This window comes from Cheilinus undulatus, linkage group 17 (assembly GCF_018320785.1).
Source record: "Cheilinus undulatus linkage group 17, ASM1832078v1, whole genome shotgun sequence".
Classification (NCBI taxonomy): domain Eukaryota; kingdom Metazoa; phylum Chordata; class Actinopteri; order Labriformes; family Labridae; genus Cheilinus; species Cheilinus undulatus.
In genome coordinates, this window is record NC_054881.1 from 13,795,083 (window position 1) to 13,816,891 (window position 21,809).

The 21,809-nt window shown below is 38.1% G+C and overlaps 1 protein-coding gene across 1 annotated transcript in view; it reads right to left on the minus strand.

The window, feature by feature from the left end:
- Nucleotides 1–2,117: 2,117 nt before the first annotated feature.
- Nucleotides 2,118–21,809, minus strand: part of dnm1a (dynamin 1a) — an 88,976-nt gene continuing 69,284 nt past the window's right edge. Inside the window, exons 17-23 of the mRNA XM_041811674.1 lie at nt 12,590–12,699; nt 11,384–11,495; nt 11,116–11,130; nt 10,832–11,002; nt 8,869–9,110; nt 8,462–8,665; nt 2,118–5,749 (exon numbers count right to left, since the gene is read on the minus strand). Of these exons, the coding sequence (XP_041667608.1) occupies nt 5,719–5,749; nt 8,462–8,665; nt 8,869–9,110; nt 10,832–11,002; nt 11,116–11,130; nt 11,384–11,495; nt 12,590–12,699 (885 nt within the window). The 3' untranslated portion in view covers nt 2,118–5,718. The remainder of the gene's footprint in view (nt 5,750–8,461; nt 8,666–8,868; nt 9,111–10,831; nt 11,003–11,115; nt 11,131–11,383; nt 11,496–12,589; nt 12,700–21,809) is intronic.

The following is a 21,809-nucleotide window of genomic DNA, read 5'->3' on the forward strand; positions in this document are numbered from 1 at the left end:
CACATCTTGTGTCTTGATTTATTTATGATTCATCACAGCCTTTTAAAAGCATACAGAACTACAACTACAGCCTGGGTTTCTTCAATCAATCACAGGATGCTAATTATAATGGGAATATTCTGGGAAAAATTTACAAGCAATATCTTGTTTCCCAATCCCATTTCAATTTGACTGGGCTCTCCACTGCCGTACTTGTGCAATGCAAACAGCTACATCTGGTATGATTTTCTTCCACATAAAAGGCTCTTTATAACTTTATAAATAATTTAAAATGTTGTGGTTTTTCTCTCTAAAATATATATCTTTTTATTGCTTACAATTTTGAATGTTCCTCGTAAATAATAGCATTATAAGCTAAAAAATGAGTATTTCTAATTAATAAAGGAGTTAATCTCAAACATCATTGGTTTTCTTTTTGAGTATTCCTTCTTAAAAACTTTTCAGACCTAAATTTTGATTTCTTATAATTTATGACTTAATAAACTCAAAAACTGTTAAGTTTCTTGCAAATTTTCAGCTTTTTAATATCAAAATAATTAATTTTTGGCTCCTCGTAAATTTGCAACATTTGAATCTCAAACATTTCTATCTATTTTGTTTTGTAAACCTGCAACTTTTAAACATCAAATTCTAAGTTTTTTACTTTTTTTATTCTAGCATCTAAAATTTTGAAACATCTTTTTTTGTCAATGGTCTACTCTGTGTCTCAAATGCAAAATTTTTCTTGTAAATCTATGACTTTTTAAACTCAAATTCAACTTTTCTAACTTGTGTAACTGGAAATTTAAGGTTTATCTTGTTGATATGACTTTATAATTGTAACTCAAAAAATTCTGAGTTTGGTTGCTGATAAATTTAGGAATTTATAATCTTAAATTTTGAGCTTGGTTTCTTGTCAATGTATGGCTTTATGAAAGATTAGGAGTATTTCCCCAATAATAAAGGGATCATATTTTTTTCTTTTTTAGATTGGCCCTAATGCCTTGAAAAAGTATTTGCCCCCTCTCTGATTCCTGACTTTTTGCATATTTATCACACTTAAATGTTTCGGATCATCAAACGATTTTTTTATATTTCACAAAGACAACCCAAGTTAATACAAAATGAAGTGTCTGAATGATTGTTAAATTTTTTTAAGGGGAGGGGGAAATCCAACTGCTCATGGGTAGGTTCACCACTGTTCCCAGTTTTCTCCATTTGTGGACAATGGCTCTGACCGTGGTTTGCTGGAGTTCCAAAGCCTTGGAAATGCTCACATTTTCTAGACTTATAGATTTCAATCATTCTGTTTTCTTTTTCTTTTTTTTTTTAAATTTCTTTGAATCGTTGCATGATGCTTTTCTTTTTGAGATCTTGTAGCCTACTTCACTTTGTCTGACAAGTTCTATTAATCTATTAATTCCTTGAGTCAACAAATCTGGCGGTAATTGGGCCTGGATGTGGCCAGTGAATTTGAACTCCGATTTCCAAGAACTGTGGTTAATCACAGTTAGCTCATGATTTAACAAGGGGGGCAATTACTTTTTCACATTAGGGCCAGAGAGGTTTGGATTTTTTTTTTTTTTTTTTACCCCCTTGAAACATTAAATAACCATTCAGACACTGCATTTTGTATTTACTTGGGTTGTCTTTTTTAAATATAAAAAGTTGATTTGATGATCTGAAACATTTAAGTGTGATAAATATGCAAAACATCAATCAAACAACTTATGTCTGCTCCATAAATTACTGTCACCACAAGAGTAACATGTAAATTCTAGTATAGGACAAAGGGATCAGCATATATCATCAAAAATAAAATACTGTGCAACCCAAGCTTGTAAGTAATGCTGGAAAGAAAATTAATATGTGGTTCAGACCATGTCGAAACATGTCTGTTTTGACCCTGTTTGTCTACTTTATCAATGGTCGCCAAAAGGCAAAGAAAGAAGCTTCACTCAGTACATTGAATTTTGATTTAATGTGTTGACAAAGCATGGCAGTCCTGCAGGGTAAAGTCATCATTTCATCCACAGCAGCTTGAACAAGATGCATGGCCTGTCGGCGGCAGGAGTTCACACATTCACACTGGCTCTCCCTGAGAGAGAGACAAGAAAACAAACAAAAAAACCCTCTGCTACTAGCTAAAGTATCAAACAAACTGCCAACATCCATAATATTCACTGCATTACACATTTTTATAAGTTTTTAAAATATGATTCCCTTGTACACATACTCATTTGTTCAGAATAATTTAAATACTCAGCAATTAAATACATTGTGGACTAAAATAGCTAAAGTGGAAGTATAAGTCCCAGAAGATGCACCACACATATACATAATAACACATCAAGATATGTCCATAATAAACTATTTACTGGTAAATAATAAGTAGGATATGCTTTTTGTGTTTGAGTTGCAGTTGTGGAGTACTGAGAGTCACAAGAAATCACGTTTGAGGCTGGTGGGTTTGTTTCAGGAAGGGATCAAAAATTCAACACATCGCACTGACAGAAGAGTTCAGTGACAAAACACGTAGTGAAAAGACCGGATCAGATCACAGGTTCTCAGCAGCGACATGAGGTGGAGACAGGAGGAGCGAGTGATAGTTTTATGCATAGACTGTGGCTGTTTTCATTTTCTCACTCACCCCCGTGACCACTGAGAGAAGAAAGAAAAAGATGAAAAAGAGGGGAGACAAAAAGAAAAAAGAAACAAAATAAATGGCAAAGCAAAATGATAAAATATATCCTATGATATGTATCAACTGATTTTACATGTAAAAGCCATAATTTCCTCTGATATGACATCAAGGGAGAACCTAGCGACTGTTGCATTGTCATACTGCTGTGTCCCAGGCTGATAGTATGATATGTAATTTATAAGTGAAAACCTTTAGGATTACTGGGCAATATTTTAAGGTTAAAATCTATTTGAAAACCAGTTAGCAAGTCTTAGCATTCAACATTTTAAGCTGTAATTGACTTTGATAGTCAACATCTAATCACAAACTTCTTTCATTTTCAAGCTATTTATTTTAGGTAGTTTTCACGTTCTTTGATAACTTTTTTCATTCCTTATTTATAGCAAGTATGACCTTAAAAAGCTGTTACTTTCCATGATAGCAGTAGTAATCCTTTTAAGTTTCTTTGAGGTCCTAGCAACCATTTATTTCTTAATTATCCTATTACTATCTAGCAATAATGTTACAGGCTAATGATAACACTTGTACCTAGAATACATGTTCCTAGCTAACTTTTTTTTTCACAACCAACATTTACATTAATGTGCTAATATAAATATTGCAGGCTAACATAATTTACAAGCTGATACACTCCAAACCAACTTTTTTTGTTTTACTAACATTCACATTTCTAGCTAACTTGAGTGTTCAAGCTAGCATTTCCAGTCCTTTCTCATTACTAGAAAATGTGAATGTTCTAAGCTTATAATTTTGATTTTACAGAAAATGTGTGCCTCAAGCTAGCATTAACATTCCAACCAACATCAACTTTTCTGCCAGCATTAAAGTTCTTTCTCACACAAATTTTATGTCCAAGCCAACTTTATTAGTCTTAATATGTAAAAGATCCAAGCAGATATTTTACTTTTGTATCTTAAGTTTATATCCTGACATATTATTTTCTGTCTTTGCCAACATTAACATTCATCAGTCACATTCAGCAAACTCAAATAATTTAACATTGATGCTTGCTTAGCTCTTGCACTAGATGCTCCTAGAAATCATTTCCTGGCTAGCACAAGTTTTCTAAGCTCATGTTCACATTTAAAGCAACGCTATGGATAGCATTGTTATTTTTCCTTGGTAATATTTCCTGTCTAAGATAACTTTCACATTCCTAACATGAATGTCCTAAGCTAATGTTTTCACTACTCACTTGCATTCACATTTTTAAAAGCATGAAAGTTAGCATAGAGGTTTTTCGCTCACGTTGATTTTTGACACTGTAATCTGTGGTAAGACCAGAGAAAATCAAATAGTAATGCTATCAAGTTGCCTAAAAGTAGCCATTGTGTTATCAAATACATGGTTGTTTATGAAATACAGCCTAATTTGGCACCAGAATTTTACTTTTTGATATCTTGACTGATTTGGATTGGTCAGATAGAATATAATATCAGGATTTTTGCCCCATAAAAAACAGCTTTATGGCACTGAAACAGCCTTTCTCCTGAAGCATTGTACCGAGGGAAAATGACCACCACATAAATAAGGTAAATGGTTGAGCCAACAACAAAAAATACACTTCTAATATCTAAAACCACTTTCAAAAGGAACCTCATTCCCTCTGAAAAAAGGACCATTTAGAGCATATAACAGTCTTTAGGGTGCGACCCAAGCCACCAATTTCCTGCTCTCTACTTAAAATGTACTCCAATTCGTCTTTGTCTGCTGCCATTTAAACTTCAGCAGAAGGATATTCAATATATTGCACTTTTAATTTAAATCCAGCCTCGATAAGATAACTTGTTGCTAAGAAGAGAGAGGGAAACATGTCATGGGGGCACCTCTTTAAGCCAAAATAATGTTGGGAAACTTCTTTGTTGCATAGGTTCTGTGGAAGCACGGACAGCAGCGCTTTAGAGAGGTGTTTGTTTGAGATGATTTGAACTTTATGGCTGTCCACTCAAAAAGAGTCAGTCACACATGAAAGCTTCATCATAGGTTAATTTAGAGACAAAAGGAAGAAAAGATTAAGAGCAGCAGCCCTGACAGTGGTGATGGGAAAACAGGTTAATGGGAGGACTGGTAGGGAGCTCTCAGAAGAGAAAGAGTAAATATAGTAATAGATATGAAAACACTTGACATACAAGAGAACCCTCAGTTATTATAAACATGGTAAGACCCAGCAAAAGTACCTCATACATATTATTTTGTTGCCTGACGTGCCATGTGAAAGAAATATTATCCCTTTGACTTAACAAAGCATGAGCTTCTGTAGAGTTTCTACAAAAACAATTACTATAAAATAACATAAGTGGTATTCAGCTGCTCAGTATGTTGTAAAACATGAATTGTCTCAAAAGAACCTGAACAGAAGAATTATTTTTAAACATTCAGATACTATTTTTGCCCTTCAAAAGTAGCTACCCTGAAAACAAGAAGAAGCAGAAAATTCTTCTTCAAGCATGACATGCAATACAAGGTGAGATAGTGATGCACACAAAAATGGTGAAGTATTCCTTTAAAGAAAAGGAAATTAAATTAGAGTGGGGAATAAAGTATTGTGTTTACTTTTTAAAGAATACTCATAAATAGGCTGCAGTAGGTAAAGTATCATGCTTAGTAAGTGAGAACAGATATTCTGAATGTATTTGCCTGTACATATAAACTGTAAATATATGCGTTTGTATTGATGAAAGCACTTGTGCATGCATGTGTGTACATACACACAATTTTTTTTAATTCCATACCCTCTACAGAGTTTGTTTAAATTTCGGAGGATGCAGCATGTTTGTATGTCAGTCATGCAGGTGTGTTTCAAGTATTCTGCAGCATCTCTGTACAAAACAGAGGGGTGAGGGGTGTTGGTGTGTGTGGTGTTGCTGGGTAAGGAGGTTCTAAGAGGGTTGAGGGAGCTTGGCTTGTAAAGGAGCAGGAGAGGGTAGCTGGCCCAGGTCAGGTGTGGTAGAGGACGGCAGGAAGGTGGCACTGTTGTCCATGGCCTCTTGGATAAATAGGCGAAGGGACAGACGGGGAGGGAGTAGGTCAGGAGTCTAGTGGGTTGGAGATGGTGGGGGTCTTCGACTGCCATAGACACATAAAGACAAACAGGTTAGATTAGTGGTTTATAGTTATTTGTTTTCTTCATTTAACTTCCGGTTAGTGTTCACACTTACATTTCATCATATAAAAGCCCCTTGAATCAATCCATGCACATAAATACAATACCTTCACTTGCTAAGACAGTCAATTTTATCATAAAACAGCACATTAAATGGAACCTCAAAACACAACCAATATCACAAAGATATTGACTTTAGTCAACATTTCCAAAATGCAGTAATGTATCATGTTGCATTTTATGACGTATCATGATGCATTTCCTCAAATGGTACTTGCACAACTCAGCTCAACTCTACTCAGCTTTGCTATCCCTGTTGATACTCTAGTACCACTCTAATGTAGGTAACATCATAGAAAAGAGACAAGTTTTTTTTTTTTTTTCCCAGGGATTGTTGCAAGCAGCAAGACCATACAGTTCACGGTTTGTGAAGTCATACAGTAATGCAAAGCCAATAACAAGAGGGGTTTGATTTCCATATTGTGCATCCCACTTGTGACACTCCTGGTAAGAATAATCTCTGACCACTCCAGGGTTTGCAGTGTCTAGTGGTCAAATTTTAGTATTGGCTTTGCTCACTTGGAACCACACCAAAGGTGACAGCATAAAAAATAACAGTTATGATCATTATTAGAAAATTAAGAACTGAGTGGAGTTGAGAAGAATAGAACAGGAACCACATAGTGGAAAAGCACTACGACTTTGTGTCTTAGTTGTGTCTTCAGCTGCATGCACAATACAGGCTGGATACTAATCTGAGCTCAGTTATGGGTCACAAATACAGATGTATCTAAATTTGGGGACAAATTTAAGAGGAAATGATTTGCTTTCTTGCAAAGATTTGAATTCATCTAAGACCCAAAAGCAATGTCAGAATAATTGAGATTAAGGTGGTCTTAACATGAAAGCTTACTTCTTTATTTCCTCTATTAACAGTCTTTTCCCTAATTTATGACTTAGGAAATGTTAGTGTTTTGACTTCTTGCATGTCAATTTGTAAAACAGCAAACAGCAGTGCAATATTATAGAAATGTTTGAGCTTCTTGCCCTTTCCATGACAATCTGAGAAAATCACTTACCATGTATGTAAAGAATGAGCCAGTTAGTTTAGCTTAGCATACAGACTGGGAACCTTTCAGCCAGTCCTAAACTAAGGTTACGGACTCCTTTAGCTAGCCTGAGAAGCCAATTATTGTACTCCTAAAGATAAACAAATTAATCCTATAATAATACCTGTTTAAGGGTGTAGATTCCCCCTTTTTAGGCTAGTCTGCCTTTTGTTATATCTTCCTTTATTTCAGAAGGCAACTAAAAATTTCTGGCATTCCCTAGCCTTGAAAAAGTTTTGCCCACATACCCATGATGCTCCACAGGATAATGACATTGAAAGATACCATACATCTCAAGGACAACTTTTTTTCTAATTCAAGACCATTTATGGGGTGGATGGGATTACATGGCCCACATTCCTTACATTTAACAACTACAAGGCAACAATAAAAAGGTTTTTGGACATTGCCGTTGACTCATGGAAAGTCATTTCCCCCTATAAAATCAGAAAAATCTTCAATCATGTAGACACATTCTCATACGTTGACACCCCCTGAATAAACAATTAAATTAGCATCAACTCCAAAAGACTCAAACACTGATGCAAACACACACATCCTCTGAGCTGGGTGTGTGTTTGCTCATGCAGCACTCTGAGCAAAGAAACTAAAAGTAAAAGAAAGAAAATGTCATGCTTCAAAAAGATGCTCATTGCTCATCAAGATGTTATTGATGATGATAGTTGTGCTGATGATGATGACTGACAGTACCCGAACATACCCAAAATGTTAGTCCTCATTGGTCAGTGATTGTGATTCTGTAAAGGGGACCATAGTCATGTGTGGGACAGAGATGGAGTGAGGTAAAGAAGGATGACAAGAGAAAGGAGTGCAACAGTTATACCGCAGGAAAAGACCAATGTTGCATGTGTTCAGCTCTCACTTTTGACGGACTAAATTACATAAAAACAATCACTTCTGTTGAGTTTAGTTGAGGCTTTTTTTTTAGGGTTTTTAGATCTTAAATTATCCAGTGAGAGTTGAACTCAGCAACCTTTGTGGCCCCTACTTTAAACAAAAAGCAAAGCTGCTACTCTAATAGTGAATCCAGGATAAAAAGAAGTTAAAAAAGGCAGGCATACAGCACATTTAAAAGGAGCAAAGGCAGATATGATTGCTTGAAAACGATTCCAGTGAAACAAATTTCTAAGTATGATGAGAGTGGTGAGGTGGGAGTAAGCCATGATAATGAGAGTGAGAGTTATCATTTGTGATGTTTGACAGCATGTTGGATGTTCAAAGGTGGAGGCAAAAAAGGCAATTTTTTTCCAAAAGCAAAAGATAAAGGGGGTAAAAGTCCATTGATAATGATAAATAAGTTAAAGTCATGTCTATACATCTAGTAGGGTTTGCTATCAACTATTCTATTCATCTACTACAACCAGATTTCTAGCGCTGACATTTACCTCCTTTATCCCCTCATCCAGGTGTCTTCACATCCCCCTTAGCAACAGAAATATCCACACTTCAGGCTGGATATCTTGTTTTCAAATTGTATGTAGTGGTTTGGATTTTAAAGTCCTTGATCTGTAAGAAAAGTTGGCTTTTCTCCTTGTTTTCACTCACCTTGGGACACTGGGGGGTGCACGGTTAGGCCGAGAGGGCACAGTGGGTGGCGGCCCACTGTAGGGGTCCGGAGAAGCCCCTGGGCGAGAGGGTACAGGGGGTCCCCCAGAAGGAGGAGGCCCAGGTGGAGGACCACGAGAGACTGGGCGACCTGGGGGTCCTGGTGGAGCCCGGCGGTTTGGAGTAGGGCTGGTAGCGGGTGACCTGGAGACATAAGGAGAGGAACCAGTAAGTATGAAAATACTGTAAAATCACAGGGTTTGATGGTCCCTGGCTAGCTTAATTAATCCATTTAACACCAAGGCCTAAATGATGCTTTTTCTTTTGAATTATAGTAGAAGAAAGAGAAAGAGTTACATTTTTTCTTCCTACAAGTCCTTGCTCTGTCTGTTTTTGTCTCTGCTTACCGTCCTCCAGAGCCTCCACGCTGCACCTGTAGCCAGGAGTCATCCACAGGAGGCGGCATAGCTGTGCTCACGGTGGATGTGCTGATGTCACCGATGATGTTGAGGGCCTCCTTCAGGGCAAAGTACATCCGAAGCATCTCATCGCGATGCTGGGCCTGCTCCTGAGACTCCTCCATCAGCGTGTTCTGGTCGCCACATGAGTACAGCTGGGCTAGCAGCTCAGCGTTTATGAACTCTTTAGTCTGAATAACAAAGAGGACATATAAAGAAAGAGTTCACAGCTGGAAAATGTCATAGAGCTCTATAGAGACAAGCTTTTCATTTCACCGACTCTCATTTTATGAGCAACTTTTACAGTGTAGGGAAATCAGGCTTTATTTCAAGTTAAAACATCACATCTAATCACCTGTTAAGCTCAGTCATTTAGCAACTAATATTAGTAATCAGTCACTTCATGAATAATAATATCATTATCTTGTAAGTGGCTAACAGCTGGTATTACTTGAATTCTTGAATGCAAACCATTTGCTAGTTTATTTCCTTGCCGGTGTAATGTGAGCGACAACTTTTACTTGTTTGATTAGTGTTACAGAGGAGTTAATTCAAAGCATTTTTAATTTAACCAAGGAATTTACTGGCTCCTTTGATTGGGGTAGTGTTAACCGTGTAAATGCCCTCCACTATGGTAATCACTAAATCAAAAGTCTAATGTTTCTGACATCTTCGAATTGACAAGTAATGACGTTTTTGATGTCGTTTTCAAAAATGACAGACCTTAAAGAATTCATTTGCTAGCTTATGGAGCTATGGGATGTGTTTATCTAGATCAGTGGTTCCCAAGCTTTTACCTTTAAGCCCCCCTTTTTGTACCACAGAGGAGCTGAGCCAGGGCCCATGTGGACTAAAGGTGATACATACGGGTCAAAAGTTAAGATCAGATTTATCAAGCTAAGCATTAGTTCATGCTGGACACGGAAGTTTTTATGCCCAGCTGATGGCAAGCTGCAATTAGTGTCTCCCAGCTCTCACAGCCAATCACAGCTCTTTCTCTCAAACTGGCGGTCCATTTGAATATGGCGTCCCTCTCACTAAACCCTGCTTGCATCAATGCTGATGCACCATGCTGCTGCTGGCAAAGCCTTACCTCCTCCACCCCAGCTTCCTTACTTATAGCATAAAGCTTGTTGCACCCTCCTATTCAGATTCATGCTACTTCCACTTTTACTCATGCTTATAACTTAATTGCTCTTGAACTAATTTAATTGTATTCAATATGCATTTACATAAATTTATCTATCCATATGGGGGTTTATAGCTATGCACTCCCTTGAAAGTCAAAGCATGCTGCTTGACTAACCCAGGAAGCATCTTTTGAGCTGAGCCTTCTCTGCCAAGTAAAACTGTACATCCATTTTGCAATAAAATGGTTGAATAAATGATGACTAGAATTAGTTTTTATTGTTCAAATCCAAACAAAATAGCCCTGAAAACCCTGACACACCCCTAGGAGGGTCCTTGATCCCAGATTGGGAACCAGTGATCTAGATCAATATCTTTCCCGTTTTGTCTCAACAAGAGACAAGGAATCTGTTGTTACTTTATGCAGCGCTTTAACATAAACATATTATGTAATGTATCCATTTCCATATAGAGAACCAGGAGAAGAAAAAGCCGTTTTTGGCATCTATGTGACCGTTGCCCAACAACATTGTTTCTATACAGGTAAATTTACTTCCAAGCTTTTGTCATGTTACCTGGTAGTTTACCTTCTAGTTTACACAATTATAGATTGAAAGCACTTGGATCCTCTCGACTGCTGTGAAATTGAAATATGGCTCAATATCTTTTAAGTTTCTGGCTTTAAATGACTTACATGGAAAACAGAACATCAATATCTTAAAAGCAGATGAACTTCCATTCCTCAGCTTGACGTCAGAGGAAAATGTCATGATGAGTGACTCACATTGTTAATCATGAGGTGCATGATGGTCTTGGGCATCAAGTCGCGGACTGTCTTGTTGACGATGGCCATGTATGAGTCAACCAGATTACGGATGGTCTCCACCTGCCGCTCAAGCTGTGGGTCCATGCTGTGCATTAAGTTATCAGAGCCATTTTCATCACCGCCGTCACCCTGTGGAGAGGAAGTACAGAAATGTAACACATAAAAACATTCTAACATTTGTTCCTATTTACATGTTTTGTGTGAAATGTCACATAAAAGACAAAAAAACGCTGAAGACTTACCTTTCCTTCCTTATCCTATATGGTCAAAAATCAATGATGACAACATGAAAAGGGAACAGATAGAGCAACACATAAGAGACTTAACAACATTAAAATAAACTCCAAAAGCAGTGAAGACAACGTGGCAGAAACACTTATTAATTTGCTCCACTTTTTAATCCTGTATTGTGTATTTAGGCTTATGTTACATAAATGGCATTAAAGGCAATAATCAATAGAGACATATTGACTTTCTATGTCATAGTACAGTTTTTGTAAAAGCTCTTACCGTGACACGTTCAGGATAAACTCCAGCTCTTAGGAAGGAGGCCTTCCAGGCATCCACGTCCTCCTGACTCTCACAGGCCAGCTCCAGCTGACGGTAGTCCTTGTACACATTCCTGTGAACACAAAAAATAAAGGAGCTGTCACTGAATTGTGATCTCATGTTCGTATTTTGGTTTGAAACAAAAAGGGTTTCAGCCGCTGTATATCCTTAAAAGGTCACATATTATGCAAAATACACTTTTTCAGGCTTTTATAGAAAAAATTTGGGCTCCTGGCCTGTCCACAATCCCCCCCAAGAATCAGAAGAATCCACCCCCTGCCCCTCTCTTTCTCCATCTTTCAGAAAATGTGTGCTAAAACAAACTGTTCTCATGTTTTCCCCTCATGATGTCATGTGGGGAGTTAGCTCCGCCCTCACGGCTTGGAAGAAATTTCCGCCCAGCTCTCTTGATCCTCCTCTCAGCTGGCAGCTGAGAGGAGGTTAAAACAAAGTTAACAGGTAGAGCATGAGACAAAATCAGGGGGATGTCCCTCATTTGGCTATTTAAGTGGACTTTTGAGGCTAATTTGTGGCATTCAGCATGTTGAAAATATTTTCTCTAACCAACTTTTGATCAGCTGGCCTGAAAAACAGATAGAGGTGGAGTTGATGCAAGTCTTACGCCTGGCTGTGCTGGCTTGCAGTCATATCAGAAGCACCTCAGTACATTCAGAAAGTATTCAGACGTCCTTCATTGTTTTTTAGTTTTGTTATGTTGCAGCAAGCCAGTTCCTTTGACCTCATGGCTTAGTTTCTGCTCTGATTTGCATTGTCAGCTGTGAGGCCTTCTATAGACAGGTGTGTGCCTTTTCAAATCATGTCCAATCAATTGAATTTACCACAGGTGGACTCCAATCAAGGAGTAGAAACATCTCAGCAGCAGTTGAGAGAAATGGGAAGAACCTGAGCTAAATTTCAAGTGTTGTTGCAAAGGGTCTTACAATGTGATATTTCAGTTTAAATTTTAAAATTCTGTTTTCACTTTGTCGTTATGGGGTATCAAGCGTAGATTAAGGGGATTTTTTTTTTTTACTGTAGCATCAGGCTGCAACATAACAACATTTTTAAAAGTGAAGGGGGTCTGAGAGCAATGTATATGATGCAGTTACAAGTTACTTTTTAAAGGTGATAAATCCTGTATATCTTCTCCGTCCTGTCTTAATGTACCTTTGTTCAGTGTTGAAAAGAGCAAAGATGTGTTTGCTGGACATGAAGCCTTTCTCCACATCACGCAGCTTCAGGTTATCCACCTGCAGCATGTACTTCTTTTCTTTCTCCTGCAGAGGGCGACAGAGAAACACGCTGGTTACACATGTGAGAGACAGGAGGAAAGAGACTGACTTTATTCCACTGGAGAGAGAAAGACTAACGATATCTGCACTGACTTTACTTTAGAAAAACTCTTCTAGGGTTAAGAAATGTCCTACTTCATCCTATGTGCAGTTGATATTTGAATATTTTGCAACATTAGCATGAGAACCAGGTTTAGAGAAATGATAAAAGCTGTTAAATTAAAAGTAGAGAGGACATGAAAGGGTTCAGAAAATCAGCAGACATAAAAAGGGAAGAAAAAGGGGGAAAAGGAAAGTCATACACAATCCCTGAGTCTGTGGTTTTGATTACAGTTGTGCAGAGTACAAAAAAGGGGGGCGAGCGACAAATGAGAAACACACACTAAAGAGAGAGCAAGAGAGCGAGAGAGATGCGTTCCTTGTACTTGTAAAACTGCACACAACATATGATATCCAGACATCCAAGTATTTATGAATCAGAGAGCCTCAGAGTTAGTCAGCCCCGTCTGACACATGCCAACACGCTCCACCAACTCTATCACAGTATCCCTATCTCTGTTTTTAACACATAAACACACACACATGTTGTGGTTAAAAGTCTTTTGTTTTAGAGTGAAGTTACTTTGGATATGTGCGTCTGTGAATGTTTTACAGTGACAGTAAAAGGAGGATTTAAAAAAAGAGACGCCGAAAATAGGACAGGGTGAGCGGGTTTACACATATATACACACAATAGGGCTGGGAAAAAAAATCCAGTTTTTATTATGTAATTATAAATGAAATATGGGTTAGACAATATCATTAGTATTGATATGATTTATGTTTACATTGATTAAAAAGTAGATGTTAGATCTGATACTAAATAAAAGATTTTTCACAGTAAAAACCACAAACAGAATCATGTTAGGGACCACAAGATAAACTATTTGAAATGTAAAGTCAAAATAGGGAATTATCTTATTTTCTTAATTCAATTAAGGAGCCTTTACACTATATGGTACTGTATATTTCCAGGTTTTTTTTAAATTAAACTTTATTCATAAACAAAGTCTAGCAGTTACATTCATGAGATAACCACACTGTAGATTAAGAAACATTTCATAAATAAAATAAAGAAAAAGGTTAGAGGTCTAACCTAGGATTAAATTATGTATAGACTCATTTTAGAAGTAGTTACATGAACAGTGGCTTGTTTTAGCTTTGTTAGCTTTAGCTAAAGCTAGCACAGCTATGCTAGTTAGGTGATTAACATTACTATGTAAGCCAATGTGGCTAAAGCTAAGGTAGCTACGTAAATAACATGCCTATTAGCTTGGATAGCTACTTTGTGAGCTTAGCTCTAGCTACATTAGATACGTAGCAGTGTTAATTTCGTTGACAAAAAGTATGCTTAAAAAAGGTTGTCGACAGCCTTTTTATCCATGACAAAAACTGGACTAAGACTAACAAAAATAGATCTTTGATGACTAAAACTGACAAAAAGTATGTTTAGTTTTCATCAAGATGACTAAAACTTAACTAAAATGTAACAAAGTTTTTGTCACAGTCAAAATCTGTGATATTTCACCTCTAAGGATAATTCTGTCAAAAAAACAATGCAGCTGTAGCTATTCTGCCTTAAAGTTGTAGAAAGCAGGGACCCCAGGTTTGACAGAGTGTACAGAACACAGTACAATTGTTTGGTACCAGATTTAGGCAAGAGAATAAATGCTTGGACTAAAAGTAGAAACTAAAATGTGAGGACGTTTTATGGACTAAAACCAGACTAAAATGTTTGTTTTTGTTGACTAAAACTAGACTAAAGGGCGCATAGATGGTCGAGTGGTTTTAGGCGCTACCCATGTACACAGGCACCCAGTTCGAATCCAGCCTGAGGCCCTTTACCGTATGTCTCTCCCCACTCTCTTCCCTGTTTACAAGTCTATCCACTGTCTTCCTCTATCAAATAAAGGCATGAAAAGGCCCAAAAATAAATCTTAGAAAATAAATATAACTAGGCTAAAACTAAAAGGGTAGAAATTACTAAAATATGACTAAAACTGAAAGACATTTCATCTAAGGACTAAGACTAAAATCAAAACTAGCTGCCAAAATTAACTCTGCTATGTAGCTCCATTCTCTATTGCTAAGCTAGCTTTAGCAGCCTGAGCTTTAGCAAGCATAGTTAAAGCTAACTTAGCTATGCAGATAACATAGCTATGTAGCTTTGTGAGCCCAGCTTAAGCTGCATTAGCTATAATACATAGGTATGTTATCTACATAGCTACTGGAGCTATATGAGCTATACTAGCTGCACTAGAATGTTTTCACGGAGGTCAAGCTTTATTCCTGTCAGCAGACTCGGCTTTATGAAACATTATGTAATTAGGTGTTTCAGGTCAGGTTTTTAACTATTAACTTTTGGTATCCTCACCCTTAACACAAACACTAAACAGAAATTTAATCCGATTTCATTTCAAGAGGTTTAGCGTATATTTCCTTTCTTAAATATGCGTCTCAGGTCAACGGTCTGTGAGAGTGGCCATCACAAATGACCGGTCTTCTTTATGCTATGCTTCCAACTTTGTGGCAACAGTTTGGGGAAGGCTGTTCCTATTCCAGCATGACTGTACCCCAGTGCACAAAGCAAGGACTATAAAGACATGGTTTCATGAGTTTTGTGTGGAAGAACTTGACTGGCCCACACAGAGCCCTGACCTTAACCCCACTGAGCACCTTTGGGATGAACTGCAGCAGAGATTGTGAGCCAGGCCTTCTTGTCAAACATCAGTGCCTGACCTCATAAGTGCTCTACAAAATGAATGGGCACTGATTCCCAAAGAAACACTCCAAAATCTTGTGGAAGGCCTTCCAAGAAGAGAAGGGGCTGTTAGAGCTGCAAAAGGGGGGTCAACTCCATCTATAGGTGGCTGAATACTTTTTTACAGTTGGTGTATATTGTGCATTGCCATTCAGTTTAAACATTTTAAGGTGATCATTTTTCGTCCGTTTTGCCCAGCCCTAACACAAACTCCTTTGGTTGCTAACAGCACCTTTGAGCGTACTCTCTAACTAACCTTAAAACCATCTGGATGGCTAACCACGGGCTGGCCCTGCCCAACCCAGAGTGTATGAGTGTACGATACAAAGTGTGTAAGGGAGAGAGAGAGTTTATGTGAGTGACAGAGAGAGCAAGATGGGGGGTTGTGACCAAACTCCTTCATCAAAGGATTTATGACCTGTGCAGCCAAATGGTCGTATCCCCTGAATGCATGTAAAACTCTCTCTTACAAACACACACATTTGGCAGCAGCAGCACACCCAGGTGTCCGCTGTATAAAAAATGTAAAACCAAACAATCAGCCGCTCCAGACATGCTGACATCATCATTTAAAGTGACGGTAAGGGCAAAGAAGTCCCCGTCCTCCGTCTCTTAAGTTTGTTCAGTAATTCTCCATCTTTGCCTTCTTCCTTCATCTTTTTTTCCCTCTTTCCCCCTTGTTCCCTCGCTCGCTGGCTTTCCCTCTCCCTGGGAGTGAGCAACCTTGGACTGATTCATACATTTTCCTCTCCTCTGGCCAGTAAATCCAGTCAGGAGAGTTGGAAAGGGAGGGGGGTATGAGTGTGCATGATGTGTGGAAAGTACAGAGAGAGGGAGCTTAAGCAGGGACAGAAGGATAAAAAGTATGAAAGAGCATACAAAATATGATAATATAATGCAATAAGATGCACCCTCTGTAGGTCATTATTAGAAAAAGGTGGCTAAAAAGAAAGGAATTACATAGGGCCACAAAAGAGGTCTTATCAGTAACACGTTCCCCACATTGTTAGCTTATCTACATGTTTCCCGTCTGTCAATCAGACTGTCCTGCATGTGTGTATTTTTTATAGTGCTTGTGTAGTTGTGCTGAGTGAAGTCGGGGATTGAGTACTTTCACATATGCTCCCATAAAAGCCAGGCAGCTACAGCGGGGCCAACTTTCAGACATTAAGCACACACACACTAGCAGACTCAAGAGAAAACAAACATTCAGATGCACACATGACATGTATAAGTTATATGAAACGCATATGTACAACACACACTAAACCTTTGAAAGCAGCGTTTTACGCCGATAGATCCGAATCTTTGTGAATCAGTGTCCAAGAGACAAAAACACACAAATACTGCCAGTGAAGAATGGATTCGTGACGGCTAATTCCCTACTACTATAAGACTTTAAACTGTGTAATACTTTAAAGTTTTTTGTATGCAAATGCTTATGGGAGGTTGAAGGAGTGCAGTGTGTTTTCAAGGACATGTATGGAGTAAAAAGTTCTTAAAGAAACAAACATCCCAATGAATACTACCTGCTTTTTGCTTACTTTAACAGTTAACTTTAGGTATTTTATCTAAAATACATTTATTGTCAAAAAATAAAAGTATGCACCAAATAAGACTGTGTTCTGATTGCATTTTCCCTTCCTTGCCACTCAAAAAACCCTCTAAAACTAAAGTATTCTTTGCAAACAACACCAAAAACCTATAAGTTTTATTTAAAAAACAAAATAAATAAAATAAAACTGCACAGAATTTCCACATGTACTGAAATGTATATTTCTCACATCATGCCAATCATGTTGCAGTTTGTCATAAGTCTTAAAAATACGGTTAAAGTTAGCTGCTTATTTTGTGTTTCCACATGTTGAAATATTTCATCTAAGCATTTTTAAAGTAATTTAAAATATGTCTTGGGAAAAGAAGGACCTTGACATTTTACTAGCTCTGTCTTACATTAAATTCTAGCAGCACAGCCAGCTGCTTTTGTCACCACTTTACCACTCTAAAGATGAGAGACCAGATAAAGTTCTCTACTCAAAATAGTTATTGCTAGTGGCAGGCTTAATGTACATTATATCAAATGTATGTATAACAGAATTATATGATATCTGCGTGAGCAACTGTTTCTGTGAGTAAAACAAGGCAACATGTTACGATGGCAGATAAAATATTCTCCAGCTTCAGTGTGGTGACTTATGTACTTGTGGCCTTGAGGTTATGAACTTTCCACCTTTTATGCTTTTTTAGACAAGGGCCATCTATAAAACATTGAAACAGTATTTACTCCATTTGACTATATGCACTGTTCTTTAGTTGAACATTAGGAGTGCTGCTACACAACCCCTGCATGTCAGCCAAGCTGAGTGGAAGTGAATAGTGTACTGACTAAATAATTAGCAGGTTAGTGTTTAAAAAAACGTACCTTTATAATAAATGAACTATAGGAGCAGACTTTTTGTTGATTTGTGGTGCCACCACTGTCATTTGCTTTAATATAGCAGTGCACCAACAGTATGCTTTACACACCTCATTCCAATAAAGCTTGCGACCTCATCATGTGGTTGCTGGCTGTAAGAACTGAATCAATACACAATTACAAACATCCAAAACATGCATTTTTGCACAAACTATATCTTGAACATTTCCTACCAGTTTCCACAACAGCACCATGATGAGGATCTGCCATCATATAAGCACTGAGACCTTCATATTGATGTGCAAAGGTGGATTATTGATGTCCCCATAAAATAATTCATAAGATGTTTTGGCATTGCCCCTAAGAGTAGGGCTGAATCATTTGAGAAAGTAATCTAATTGCGATTTTTTCCCTCAATATTGCAATGCGATTTAATATGTGATTACTTTAAGGTCTCTCATCTTATGTATCTTTAACAAACAATAGCAAAAAAAAATGTAAATTATAACCAATGCAATACTAGATAAATTAAACTGGGGAAAAAGAATTTGAAAAAAATAAATAAATGTGATTTTGGCTCATGTGGGGTGGGGGGTAGGGATGATAATTTTTTGTTATTCTCATTTTGATTAAGAAAATCATATACACGAGCATGAAAAGTAGGATTTTACTTAACTATTTTGAAAAAAAAAGACACTTTTATACATGTGCACTGGTAGAGCATGAACATTCTGCTGCAAAAAATTGTATCAGATTGGTATTTTGACACATTTCAGGGGAAAAAAAAATAACACTGCCTGTGATTTGAAAATTGCAGCAGGCAAAACTGCAATTTAATCTAATTTGTGATTAATTGCACAGCCCTACTAAACCTGCGCGGACACATAGCGCTGTGCTCCTACAGAGGCTTAAACATCAGGTCTTGAATCTACTATCTGAACAAATGTGAATGGAGCAAGCAATTTTTTAGGAAAATTCACAGAGATCATGGAAGTGGGTGATGACGTTTAAATCATGCAACTAGGTGGCAACCAGAATGATCCTGCTCATAATAAAACTGCTTCATCTTGGTGTATGTTTCAGCATTTTCTCTACTCTTTTGTTGATACATAGCATTGATATGAAGGTAAAATCTGCTTACACTGCACTGAAGTCTTGGTGCATCTTTTTTAAGTAAGCTCTTGCCTTTGGAAACCACCGTCCAGTTTTAATGGCCAACTTTCCATTGTTAGGCACATGAATGAACATATGAAGTATCTCAGTAAGATTTCAAGAGGCAGTCTGAAATTTTCTCAAATTTTACGCTTGCCCATTTACACTCTGAAAGTTTAAGCTGCTATGTGAAGTGTCCATCAGTATTAACTTATCCATACACATTTAGACTTTACTGTCATGATAGTAGAAGCATTTAGAAGTTAAGATGATGGAGCTGGGGATCGAACGCCAAACGTCAACCTAGGACTGCATGTGGGAAAAGTCTGACCATTGACAATAAGATAGTGATCAAGACTTTTGAAGGGTACTGATTCAGTCTTTTATTACTTGATCATTTAATAAACTGTCTATTATTTATGATAAACATCATTAATAACCTAGCCTTCATTTTGTCAAATATTTTATTGCTCCCACACGCAAAAACAGCAGCCGAGGCAATACTCTTGGTATGTAACCTGTGGTGTTTGGCGCAGTTGTGAGAGCGAAGTACTTTCCATGGTTTTGTTTTGCTTGTGAGTAATAGCCCAGCTCATTATGAAAAGCCAGAGGAAGTTCACTTCTGGATTCATAAAGGCACTTCACCACTCTGCACACCGTCCAACAACGCGCCCCACAGACTTGTACACTATTTCAAAACGTGGATGAAAAATGGCCTCTCCTCGCTCACACACACAGAAATGCCACAGTATGTATAAACAGCAGAAACAGACACATATGGGCGCGTTACACAAACCAGATCTAATTAACACTTGGGAACAAATGCGAGTAGTTTGATTGGTGAGAAGACAGTCGTTTACACTGTCGTTTATGTTGTTTTAACAGGCTGTATGTCTTTGTGTGTACGTGTGTGGTGGTGTGTATGCTAATGCGAGTCTGATAGAAAAGTCCTGGTGACTTGGGCCATGCATCAAAGAGCTGCGGAGAAGCCGCACGGCATCTGGGAGCAATAACGTTGCTTCTAACCCTTCATTACCACAAAGATTGGGCCCTGGGTGGCAGCCAATGGCAATTTTCACAACCCTCCTCCTCACCTCCCTTCGTTTTTCTTTCCCTCCATTCTTCTACCATTCCCCCCATTGGGCTCCGTCTTCAAAAAAATTAAACACAGAGAGCATTTCTGTGATTCTTACACAGTGAGGAAAGGGAAAGACATTAGAAAGATGGTACAAGTTGGGTTTGAGGCATTTGTGGAAAGCTTGTTTAGCATCATCCAAATGACTCCAAGCAGAGCTGTTTCTAGAAAAGGACAGATATCGCTGCATCCACATTGCATTAAAAATCCCGCTACGCATGCAAAAATGTGTTTGGGCCATGAGTAATGCGTCTTTGACAAACAGCATCTGAGGAAACTTGTCTTTTTGGATGTAACTTAGAGTAAAACCACATGTTGCTAGAATTTAAAACAGGAATAGAAAACAATTAAGCAGAGAAGACTGGTTTTTCTGGAGTAATGTGTAAAAACTCACAGCTGTTGGTGACTCATCGAGCAACAAGGTTGTGCAATAATGCTTGAGACAAATCACCTTGGATAGCCTGTCACTGTCCACACTTTTTAGTGCTTTATATATGATGGGAAGTGTGAATTGCTAATCATTTTCACATGATTACAAACATAAACAAATACAAAGAAAGTTGATTGTTTTAATTACATCTCAGTCTTGGCCAGCAACAGTGAAATCATCATGGTGCCAAGCCTGGTGCGAGACTGACTCTGGAGGATCATGCAAACACTGCCCAGGTGGAGCCCAACAACAACCAAAAGGGACATGTACAAGCACTACCTGCTCCTAGAACCCACCAGGAATGACATTAAGTGGGGTCTGCGGGAAAGGGAGATTAGCAGAGGCACCAGCTTCCTGGAAATGGTGGTAAAGCAGGAAGAACAGTGACCAGTCACCAGAGACCAGCCCTCCAATATCAACCCTGACCTGGAGCATCAGTTTCATTACCAGCTAAGGGCCCTCTTTGGTATTCTCTCTAATCTTGCACTGCAAGCTGACCACCTCACCACTAGATTCCCCAAGGGTCAACTCTTGGCTCTGCTTTTTTTTCCTGTAAAAAATGACTTGCTGATGACTTTTCCTGAGGCTGCTTCCTGCGTTACGCAGATGATGCAGTCGTTTATGCTGCTACTAAGTCAACAGAAAGTCTATGAGTTGCTGGAACACAATAAACGGGTTTCAATGTGTCACTCAATTAGAAAACAATGCTTACTAGGAAGAGTTAAGATAAAGAATAAAGACAGATAAGGGTTCAAGTTATTTGATACAGTGTTAGATTCAAAGCTCCATTATTATTGATTTTATAGCCATATCCTTCAAAAAGGGAGATAGATTGATAGCCACAACTGCCATAAAATTGTCTTTCATTTGTTGTTTTGTTGTTTCTCTTGTCCCTCTCCTCTTCTTTTCTCCCACCCTGTACCCCCCCACTACCCCTTTCAACCCTCATTGGTGCTACCACAGAGGGTTGTCACATGTCTGGTCTAATAGACATTCCTACCGTTTAAGGGAAGGTTTGTGTCGCCACTGTAGCAGGGCAAAATACTGCTAGTAATGTGCTTATGGGGATTAATGCTGGTCTATATTTTAACAGGCCACAACAGAGAGTACAGTTGAGACCTGCTCCCTTTGTAAATTGTCTTAGGATCATTTCAGTTAGGAA